This window comes from Microtus pennsylvanicus, chromosome 5 (assembly GCF_037038515.1).
Source record: "Microtus pennsylvanicus isolate mMicPen1 chromosome 5, mMicPen1.hap1, whole genome shotgun sequence".
Classification (NCBI taxonomy): Eukaryota; Metazoa; Chordata; class Mammalia; order Rodentia; family Cricetidae; genus Microtus; species Microtus pennsylvanicus.
The window spans coordinates 24,018,084-24,030,149 of record NC_134583.1 but is presented as its reverse complement, the minus strand read 5'-3'; the positions used below and the strand labels follow the sequence as shown (position 1 = coordinate 24,030,149).

Sequence of the window (12,066 nt, the reverse complement as noted above, 5' to 3'; positions counted from 1 at the left end):
GACAAACCAAAACCAGAGAAGGGTTCCCCCCAGGCAGTAGCACCCTGCAAAGCGAGCCTGTGAGTCAGCTCAGGGAGGCCCAGCCCCTTCAGGAGAGCCTGATTTAGGATCAGCGCCTGCTCCCAGGCTGGGCTGGGCTGCGTCTCCTCCCAAGACCTACTCTTGAGAGCAGCTCCCCTTCTCCCTGGCTGCCTAAAGTGTCACATTTTGCTCATTCCCAAGCTCTCTCGCCCACCCCCTTCCTAGACAGCTTGCCAGTGAACAGGGGCTGTTGTAACCCACCTCCCAGCCTCTTCCTTTGGAGACTGCTGTTGAGCAACTTTCAAGTACTCTTATTGCAAAGGTATGAAGTTCCTCGGGAAGCCCAGCAGCCACACAGCTGCTTCTCTGCCTCTTTGCTGGCTCCTTTTGAAGATTCTGCCGCTGGGAGACTGTCACCCTTATGACAACCGCTATGCTGGGTAAGTGGAGGCAACTTCCTGTCCTGCGAGGCTTTTATTTGTTTGTGGGGTTGTTTAGCTCCCATATGCCTCACCACTTTGTTGTTGTTTGTAGTTTCTGTGAGACTCTGAAGGCTTTTATACCCTCTCCCCCCATAAAATGTGTATACAGCATCCAGCATTTCGGTTCAGTGGACTGAGAAAGCCCTGTAGGCAAGAGTCTGGCTAGATACTGTTTAGAGTGTCCCAGCCCCAGCTGTGGCCTCAGAATTCAATGCAAAAGTGTCCTGGGGTGCCCTGGCCAGTATCTGCAGCATCTGCCTTGGTTGATGCTCAGCGTAAAGGATACTGTTGTACTACGTGAAGTATGACCTGAAAATTAAGCAGTCTCCTTTAGAATTGTGCATACCAGCAGTGGGCTGAAATTCACCTGTGACTGATTTAAGAACTAAATACGTTTGATCGTTTTTTCTTGGTTTCCTAGGGTATAGTGGACAATGAGGACTACTGAGAACTCAAGAACAATGGCAATGGGTTTTTGATCCTACTGCATGTACTGGTTTTGTGGGAGCCTAGGCAGTTTGGATGCTCACCTTACTATACCTGGATGGAGGTGGGTGGTCCTTGGACTTCCCACAGGGCAGGGAACCCTGATGGCTCTTTGGGCTGACAAGGGAGGAGGACTTGATTGGCGGAGGGGGAGGGAAATGGGAGGCGGCGGCGGGGAAGAGACAGAAATCTTTAATAAATAAATAAATTTTTTTAAAAAAAGAACTAAATATGGTTTTTAAAACTATTCCAGAGTGATTGTTAAATATTTCAGATCTGGACAGCTCAAATAATTCAACACAAAATAAGCAGATTTTTTTTAAATAAAAAAAGGCAGATTAAAAGTAGTCAACTGTAAAGTTGCCAATATTTTTGAGAAGGAGAGATGGGAAGAAGAGAGTGGCTTTCTCCTCTGGCTAGGATAGCTGCGTCTGAGATGACGATCTTAGGGAGGCACAGAGCTGGGACTGGGAAAGTGTACTGATGTGTGTGTTTTTATGATCCTCAAGGCTTGCTGAGGTGCAGACAGCGTGTGTTTGCTCAGATTTGCAGAAGGCTGTTCTTTGAATCTGGAAGTTATAGAGTGCTGGCATTTCAGAGAGAAACCAACTTCTAGTCCCGTTGCTTAAAGCCGAGGAGGGGCAGCGGTGTCCCCTCTCTCTAAACTGTACCCCTCAGTTGTCTCCAGTGAAGAAAGCTTAGCATCCCAAAGAACAGTTGCTCGGATTCAGAATAGTGTGGGGAGTCTGTGAGAGCCTGGAACACACAACTGTGAATCATGCTCCCCTTTCTCTCTCCAGGGACCTGGACGTGGCTTTTATTTAGTGATCTTCCAAATACAGGATTTACACGGAGACATTCACAAGCATGTTCTTAAGTGGGGAGAATGAGGGGTAGAAGGAGGCATTTGGTGAGATAGAGGTGGGAATATAACCTTCAAATTTCCCACCTGTGATTATTTTCTCCCGGGACACAGAAGGGCATTTACATCCAAGGGGTTCTTTCTAGTCTCCTGCTCAGGAAGGCCCAGGCTTTGCCTCCTGTAGTTTGTCTGGTGCACACAACACTCGTTAGAGGTGCGGACAAAGAAGTCCCTGGTAATGACCCGTCCACAGTCACACTCCTCCGGTGGAGGAGCTAATCTGACCCTTTGGCTGATGTCAGACCAGACGATAAATATATATCACCAACTTACATGTGCTTCGAGTGATACAGGCGCTCACCCCTCCACTCAGCTGTGGCTCTGTTCATAATGACTCCAGGGCATGGCGATCATCAATAATAAGTCACCAGGCCTGCGTCAGCCGAGCAGGTGTACATCCTCTCTGGAGCACCACTGGGTGGAGGAGAATGAGGCCAACAACACCTTTTCCAGGCAAACTTTCTAGTAAATGCAGCCACTCCTGGGGGCAACAGTCCTGCCTCCTCTCCTGCTGTGCACTGAAGGTAGCAATCACCATTTCTCTTAGGCTGCAACATAATAAGATAGTCCCAGATGTATAAATTATCAGATACCTGAAAGTTGGAAGAAAAAAAAACCCGAGAAGCTGAAGGATTGCTCACTACCTGTCCATCATAACAGAAGCCTAAGGCCTCTTGAAAATCAGAACTACTTCTGAGATTTTTACCATGGAAAATTTAACTCGCCTTCAAGAGACAGAAGTCATCCTCTCATTACCAAGGACAAATGCTACTCAGATTTGGGAAGGCTTTGCTTTGTTTACTTAGGAACCACTCTGTGCATGTTTAGCTCTTTAGGGATCAAGAACCTGGTAGGACAACAGGGTAAAACACCATCCAGCATTGTCTCTGTCTCTGCCTATTTAGCACGATAGTAAGCTGCCCCGTTGTTAGCCCTTCATAGGTTTTGCTGATTTTCTTGTTAATAATTATGGGCCAACCTTTTTCCTTGCATTCTGGTAAAGAAATTTGGCAGGTCTTGCCCAAATACAGCACTCCATGACTGTCACCTGCAGGAAGGCCCCTGAGCACGAATAGAAATGAGAACGTTCAGGAAAAACAGCGCGCCCTTCAGAGCTGCTAATGAACATCTTCAGGGCCTCTCTATACAAACAACAGTAGAGCACAGCCAATGTGTATAACAGAGGCTTCCTCTAAGTGTCTCAGGAAATAAGTTTTAAAATGAGTTGGAGAAGCTACAGGCCCACAGGGAGAATGTGAAGACAGAGAGTGAGTCCTGTTTTCAGTAGCTGTTTCAGATCATACAGCCACAAGGGAGGTTTAAAAAGACAGGTGAGAACAACAATTTGATTTCCAACAATATTACTCTACCACGGCCCAGCTAGTGGAGGACTGCAGGGGCTGCAACGCCAAGTCAGACATTCTCGTGGTAATCAAGGGGAACTCGGTAAACCGGCAATGCTACTCCGTTTTGTCTTCTTTCTCTTCATCTTGTTTTCCTGGAAGGACCTAATTATTTGCTGTCCTGTGAGGTTAGGGCAGACAATGCTCTGCAACACTGAAGCCTAGGAGCCAAGTGCAGGATGTCATGAATCTGAGAGTTCCGTCTGCAGTGGTGGTTGAACCTTTTCAATCAGAGAAGACTTTGAAGTCTCCGCTTCTCTAGAACTGGTCAGTATGGCCAGGACAGTCCCATTTGCGCCTACTGTTCTGACATATTATATGACAATGCCCTATTTGTGTCAGAGAAGAGTCCCCATGGACAGTATCTCATGTGTGGGACACTTTTGTTCTTACGCCATTGGCTGCTTTAACGGGGTCACCTGCGTTCCTCTCAGCTACCTTCTCCTTTCATTTCCAAAGAACAAATTTGTCTGTGATTATCCCATTCCAGTGAAAAGCGCATCATTTGTTCCTTTTTATCCCTGGGAATGGATTCCAGTTACTTCAGAACCAGTTTACCTCAATCTGGGGTAAGTGCCTCCAAACCCATGTGCCTCTAGTCCTTTCTCATACTGATGATCTTACTAAAATGACATGCATGTTATTCTTTTGCTCAAACATTGACTTTGGCTCTCTGATGCTACCTTGGTCAAATCCAGATTTCTCTGCCTGGCTCTCACGGCATCTATAATGGGTCTGCCTCTGTTCTACTCTTCCTCGTCCGTAAGACCCACCCATCTCTAACCAAAAATGTAGAGTAACTCTGCAGGCTTCTAGCCACCGAAGCAGGCAGACCAGAAGCCTAAGGCAAAGAGCAGTGCTCCCAGCTCATGGATGACAGAAATGTGCTGTCTGTGTGTCTGGGACATTAGAAAGCACACGTGGCAAGTCGGTCGTATTTTGATACGTATTTTGATTTTGAACCAGTCCTCCAGTACCTTCCGGAAGCTCCTTTACTCTTTCCTTCTGCTAATGGTAGAGTATTCTTAGTTTTCCTTGTGTGCTGGCTCCAAGCAGGGCCCTGAAGAGCTGCGTGTTTATCAGCTCATATAGCCAAGGCTTTCCTCACTGCAGTATGCTGTGTGTTAGGGCTTTGTGCTTTGCTTACTAAAGATGCAGAGGCTGCAGCTCTCTATGCTTCTGAGCCAGCCGTTCTCAGCCTGGGAGTTGTGGCCCACACGGCAGTCCCCTATCAGAGAGCCTGCATATCAGATTTTCCTTATAACAATAGCAAAATACATTCATGAAGTAGCAATAAAAGCAATTTTATGATTGTGGGTCACCGCAGCATGACAGAACTGTATTAAGGGGTTGTCTGCATTAGGAAGGTGGAGAAGCACTATTGTGAACTGAACTCACAGGCAGTCTATGAGGCAAGGTTCTCTCTCAGTGCACCCAGTTAGTGGAAAGAGGAATGTTCCCACTACTCCTGAGCCACATTCTCCTCAGAGCCCAGTCTGGTAATGGATTCTTTATTTTATGGCACCAGGATGTATTCCAGGTAATGGCAATGACCTATAATCCCCTCACCTCTTCTGTTAATGCTTCATCACATCACAGTTTCGACTGGCCACAAACACACCTGCGGTACTTCTCTGTCTTCACACAGAATTATAAGAGGAGGGCGTGGAACGGCGGCGGAGAAAATGGAAGTCATCTTGGTGACTTGCTTTTTAGAAACTTCATTGTGATCAATCAGTAGGTAACTAGCTTACCGGGTTAGAATTTGCTCTGCTGAGTCTATGGCATTCCATTATGTCAGAGGCATCTTCTTTTTCATGGTAAAATGGATGGCGAAAGGGAAAGTTGCAGGAGTGAGGACTGTTAAAAATTCTCTAAAAATGGATTTCATTGCATGATGAAATAAACTTCTAAATAGTTTCCTTCAACAAAATCACCATCTTTGCCTTTTTTCAATATTTTTAAAGATTTATTTATTATATATACACTGTTCTGCCTGCATGCCAGAAGAGAACACCAGATTTCATTACAGATGGTTATGAGCCATCATGTGGTTGCTGGGAATTGAACTCAGGACCCCCTAGAAGAGCAGCCAGTGCTCTTAAACTCTGAGCCATCTCGCCAGCCCATATTTTTAAATGGTAAAACATTTTCTTTTAATATCTATTTTTAGTATATCATTGGGTTGCCTTACTTTTGTTTGTTTGTTTTTTCTATAGCAAAGATTCCCTACCCTTAATAACCTAATACATTCATTTTTCACTCAAATAAAAATTCAGAACAGCTATGGCTAGTTGGCTATGACAGAAGTCCAGGTCCCCAAGGTGCTGCAGCTTGACCTGATTAACACCTAACTCCCAAATGTGGTCCCGAAAGGAAGCTTTCCTATCATAGTTGAGCCAATAGGAGAGCAGAAAGGAAGGCCAAAGGTCAGAAGAGAAGTTTGACCTCGGCCCGCTATAGATGAGCATTGAGCAGATGGTTTAGGTACAAGCAAGGGTGTGTGAAGCATTGTCATTAATTGGAAGCCAGAGCTACAAATGCTTGCTGAGGGACACTGGTGAGTTTCCAGTGATCTCACTGACACCCCATGACCACAGCCCAGTCTCCCTTCAACGTGGTTCTCTAAATGCAGAGTTTCACACTTTAAATTGATTGAAAATACATAGTTTTATTTTACAAATGCTCTTTCCAAGTCATAGAATGTCAGAACAAAAGGAGACAGAAAAAAAATAGCCCAATCTTTATGTGTGAAAATGGAGCAAGCAGAACTCCACCAGGATAAAGGGGTAAGCAGAGCTAGGGAGGGATTAGACTAAAACCCAGGTCAGTGAGCTCTCAGCGTTCCTCACAGTTGATACTGTAGTGTTGGGTGGCTCTAAAAGTCATCGGAACCCTTCCTACCTCCTTGAATTGCTGGGGAGGAAGTCATATGTTTTGGCAAAGCTGGGGAGTCTTTAAGGAGGGAATATTTCATTTCTGTAAATATTTGTAAGGTGTCTGTCTGTTGCTAGTCTCAGACCATGGAGATGAAAGAGCAGTTCATGCACGCTACATAATGAGTAACATTAGCAGGTAAACAAGGAATTAGAGTCCCCATCCCCTCAGAGAAAATTATTTGTGCCTGGTGAGTGCACGAGAGGGTCACCTAACCCAGACTGAAGGATGGAGAGGGGGTCAAAGTCAGTTTCTCAACTGTGAGATATTTCTAGAAAGACAAACAGAAATTTGAGTGGATTATTGAATGTAGGAGGTTTGTTGCCTTTTCCTTTTAAATCGTTGGTACTGGAAGGTATGGCCTCATCTCTGTCATAAAAGAAAAACAAAGCCCACAAGTAGAAAATTGAGGAAGGCTTTCCAGGCACAGGGGCTACTTCATTTCAAAAAGCTCCGGGAAAGCTCAGTGAGGTCTAGATAATCAGAGTTATATTGCTTCTCTCGCTGAAGATGAAGGTGTGAGAGTAACGTATTTTGTCATCTGTTGATCATAATTCTAATCTCACCTAAAGTCATAGAATATTAATATATTTTCAGGGAATTCAGAAAAAGTTTTAAAAGGAAGTTCTCTCTGGATTCCCTGAGAAGGGAAGATAAAAAAGCCAGGTGGTTCTCCACAAGACAACTGAGTAGTAACTTTATATTATGAGGTTTCTGCAGTTACACACAGAGAGAGATGGGGGTCTGTTAAAGAACCATTCAAGACGTAGAACTGTTACAATTAGGTAATTAGATAGATAAAAGAAGGATAAATGATTCATACTCAAGATTGTATAACTGAACCAAAATCGTTACAGAGAAGTTAAACATTTTTTTTTAGATGTGTGCAACTAAAGATGCCTATTTTAAGCCCGGTTGGATATATGGGTCTGAAACTAGAGAGAGGGACAGAGACAGAGAGACACATAGATAGAGACAGAGATAGGGAGAAAGAGGCAGAGAGAGATGTAGAAAAATAAAGAGACAGGGAGAAAGACAGAGAGAGGGAAGGAGGCAGAGACAGACAGAGAGAGAGGGGGAGAGACACATAGACACACAGACACACATACACAGAGACAGACACACATACAGAGGAGGACACAGACAGACACACACAAAGAGAGACAGATAGACATGCACACAGAGACACACACACACACATACAGGCAGACAGACACACACAGAGGATGAGACAGACAGACCAGACACACACACACAGAAAGAGTGGGGGGGGAGAGGGAGAGAGAGAGAGAGAGAGAAACACATACACAGACACACACAAAAAGACAGAAACACACAGAGAGACACAGAGATACTAAGAAATAAACTGTACTAAATGATATGCAAGAAGAATGTCTAAACATCAGGTAGAGCACCCAGAAAGAGTGCATTGACATGAAAAGAGAAGACAGCCAAAAACTAGGGGAAATGTCAGAGAAGAAACTAATAGAAAGGAAGAAATGCAGAAAATAATGATTAAAGGAAATGAATATTAAAAAGAAAGAGAGGCCAGTTACTTCAGTTATTGCCAGCTGGTACCTGCTGGTTGCCATAAAGGTAATCAGGTGTGATGTCATCAAAGATACTTTTGGCCAAAGGATGGCTGAGAAACCGGAGCACATTGAAGACTGGATGGAAGCTGAAAAATTAGCACTGAGTGTGGATGATAGTTTCAGGTAGCTTATCCATGAAAGGAAGGTGGTCACAGGGATGAGGAATTGAAACCTCACATGGAAGGAGAGGTTTGCTGTTCTGTTTTTATTTAAGGAAGGTACAGTATGCTCTTGTCTCATGCCGGGAGGTATGAAGAATGAGAGACGGTAAGTGAAGAAGAGGCAAAGAGAATGGGATGGGATGGGACCTCCATGAGAAAGAATACTGTTGTCCCTTCCTTTCTCTACAAATTAGGGGGTGGTGTTCTATTCCATGACAGCAGAATGAACAGAAACCTGAATAAAGGAGCAAGGGTTTAGGCTCTGGATATTCCTGGGGGAAATGACCCAAACCCTTTAAAAGGATCACCAGTGACGGTGAAGACGATAGTTCACAATAGAACCATCTCCAGCTCATTAATTTCTTCTGAGTAGTTCATGTAACTTTGTGTGACAAGCAACACTACCCATAACCTATCACTGTGCCTGTTGCGTCTTCTCAGATGGATAAGGATGTGTGTTTAACACACCTGTATGAGGTGACAATGAAAGTCAAACAAGACCGTAGCCTCCAGTTGGGTCATAACACGCTCTCTGTGGTTTGTCTCTCCTGTTGATTTCTCGACATGCCCCCACCCTGGATTTTTAAGTTACTATAGACTTAGCCTGCCTGCAAAGAGAGGAGATTTTCAGAGTGTTACACATCTATTCCAGATACAAACCTAGTTTATGTTTGCACACGCTGAATCTTCAGCCTTTTGCATGTGTGGCCTCAATGGCCTTATTTCCATTTGACCTACTTGCCTTCTAGGATTTCTATATGTTATCCAACTAATGTATGACTCAGAGAAGTGTCTACTGCGTTCCTTATGGTTTTACAGATTTGTAAAATATGGCTTTATCCTATCCATCATGACCGTCTGGGATGTCTGATGATGTAATAACAGCACATCTCACACCAAAATCCCTAAATATCCTGGAGATTGGAGGCCTTTGAGCACTACCAGGATAGCTGGTTCTTTAGCGCTGATGGAATATTTTATCAGCTAGTGTCTAAGCACTTAGGTTATGGGTAAGTAAAGAAAAGGATGTAGGAGAACCCAATTCTCCTAAGTTTTCAGACCTCTGTAATGTATGGAGAGATGACAATGAGTAACAATTAGGAAATCAATCTAATTACAAATTTAAAAACACCTGAGAACTTTTGCGCATTGTGGCTTTTCCCCTAAAATGAGAATGTTTTTTCTTTGCCCGTAAAGACCTGGTTGGCTGATAGTGTGTTATCCACATATCCACTCTAAATGTCTCCAGTTACTCCCACCCTTCCCAGTATCGTACTTCTATGGTAGTTACTTTTCTTGTTGTTCCAACAAAATACATAACAAAAGCAGCTTAAGGAACAAAAGGTTTGTTCTGGCTCCAGTTTGAGGTTATAACACATTCTGGCAGGGACAGCATGGATGTGGCAGCTAAGGAAGCTGGCCACACGATGTCCCCAGCAGTATCAGAGGCAGGGAAGTGCTGTGTGCTTGCTTTCTTCCCTTTATCCTTTCTATACAATCTAGAATCCCATTCCAGAGGTCAGTGCTATGCACATTTCCAGTGGATCCTCCTTACTCGGTTAAACATCTGGAAATGCCTGCTCATACCCAGAGGCATTTTGTCAATGGAAATTAACTTACGTTTTTCCATTTCTGACCCCCAACTTTTACTAATAAAGGGAAAGAAAGGGAGGGAGTCGGGGAGGGAAGCAGACAAGGAGGAGACACGTATAAACAAGGAATGGGAATGTCAGTGTATTAGGTCAGTGGGTGCTCTTGACTGACAAGATGGAGGGTCACAGCATCTGCCCTGTGTCACCTCACTCCCATGCTTCCCGCTACAAGCTCTAAAGGCTTCTTATCGCTTCTCTTCCTTCCAGGCATCTCTCATTCTTTCTGTCAGCATTACTGATAGACAGCCTGCACATTACAGGTTGATTTAAGGTCCAGGAGTCTTAGACCAAATCTGAGATACTAAAAAAGAGCCCTGCTTCAGGTACTCGTGAATAAAACAAAGTCTCGTGGGGGATTTACATTCTAAAAGGATGATTGAAAATTAATAAACCATGGTGTTAAGTTCTGATAAGGGCTGTGGAGAGAGATAAAGCGCAGAATGGGGGGTAAAGACTGTTAGGAGAGTCGATGGGAGGAATAAAGAAGGCAACCAGGAGTAATACTGCCAAAGAGAGAAGTTTCTAGATATAAGAAAGTGTCGAGCTGAGAGTCCCTGTGCAGGACCTTGAACAGTGTCCTTGCCAGTCAGCAGCATCACCTGGGAACACATTAGAAAGGGAAGATCTCAGTTTGGAAACCTTCTCTCCAGCAAGGAGTGCGGGGAGTGGGGCCCAGCAACCTGCACCTTAAACAGCCCAGGCTGTGATTATGATAAGGTTTGGGAAACCCTGGAGAGAAGCAGAAATGAGGACAGTGGGGTCCAAGGCAGGAGCGTCCACTGAGGGGAGCAATGTGTCCCTCATCCTTTGGTGTCACTGCTGTCCACAGGTAGCCACCTACTTCCCTTTTATCTGTGTGAACCGCCCAGAACCAACGCAGCTCTCTCCCTCTGTGTCCCGTTCTCTACGGCACACTTCAAATCATCCCTCGACTACCTACACCTAGCCACCATTTATGATCCAGTTCAAACACTTTGTCCCCTATCAGCCGAGTCTATGATGTCACCAATCAGCTCTGATTCTTCCCACTAAAAGCCCACAGTATCTTCTCTATTCTGCATACCAGTGCTCTATGGGTGCATCCCTGTGTGGTTGTACTCTAGGTTCTGTTAGGTGAGAAGCAAGTGAACATGAGATACTGTATCTTCTGTCAATCTGCATTCCCACGGTACCCAAAGGGGTATTTGGCATGTTCAGTGAAAACTGAGATGTATGGATGGATAAATGAATGGATGGATGGATGGACGGACGGACGGACGGACGGACAGATGGGTGGGTGGATGGGTGGGTGGTTGGATAGGTGGGTGAGTGGGTGGATGGATAGATGGGTGGGTAGGTGGGTGGATGGATGATGGATGGATGAATGGATGGATAGATGGAAGAGAGAAAGGGAGGAAAAGAGGAAAAAGTGGATATGAAATAGGGAAAGAAACAAACTTGGAGTCAAATTGTGGACACTACCAGATGAGCTTCCATGGATGAGCAGCACAGAGAACTGAAGCACTTGCTGCAGAGCCTCAGAGGAATGCGGGGAACCCAGAGCCGATGCCTCTCTGAGCACGGTGTGGTGCTTACTTGCCTTTCTGTTACTGGGTCTTCCCTGTGTCTTTGGGGTCTTATTCTCTCATCCAGACTTGGTCTTAGGTATTTTGTTAAGCCCGGAAGCTCACACGATTACTATGAGTAGCACTGTTTCCAGGAGATCTCTGAGGCAAAACCACTCTTCCCTCGCTGGTGCCAAGACAGTACCCTCTGACTGACATGTTTGCTAACCACTGCCTTTGCTTCCTTTGGCTTGATTTGGCTTCTAATTATATTTTTATCAGCATATATTAATTATAAATAATAATGGCTTTTATTATGACATTTGTAGGCATCTATCTAATACATTTTGATCATACTCATTCTCTGATTTGACTTTTTTGAGATGAGGTTTTAATATGTAGACAAAGCCAGCCTTTTATTCCAAGCCCTCCTGCCTCAGCCTCCAGACTGCTGGGATTAGAAACATTAAGACCATACTTGGCTTTAGCCATTGCCTTTTACCAATTTAGAGAAATACATGTTATTTTATCTTCTAAAGAATATGTGTATTTTCATAGATGGCTGCTCAGTGAACTCATTTCAAGGATCCTGTCTTTTATTATTTCAAAACTAATTCTTATTACCCAAAAGTCTTTTTTAAAACCCTTCAAAAATTGTCTAGAATTCATTTATTTTTTCCTATTTCTTTTGATGCCCCAATTCAGGAAGAACAAAACTTGCTTGCAGGCCTACACTCTGCTCCCTAAAACAGATCCCTGAACTAGCTTCAGGTTTCATGGAATTGGGATTGTTCTGAAAGTACAGGCAGAGTTTCCTTAAAATAAGCTTAGGATCAAAACCCAGAAGAGCCAGTTAAAGAGAGAGC

General features: G+C 44.3%; 1 protein-coding gene across 1 annotated transcript in view; it reads left to right on the top strand.

Annotated features, from left to right (window-relative positions):
• The first annotated feature begins 227 nt into the window (after nucleotides 1-227).
• Nucleotides 228-12,066, top strand: part of Cpa6 (carboxypeptidase A6) — a 304,771-nt gene continuing 292,932 nt past the window's right edge. Inside the window, exon 1 of the mRNA XM_075974646.1 lies at nucleotides 228-461. Coding sequence (XP_075830761.1) covers nucleotides 346-461 — 116 coding nt within the window. The 5' untranslated portion in view covers nucleotides 228-345. The remainder of the gene's footprint in view (nucleotides 462-12,066) is intronic.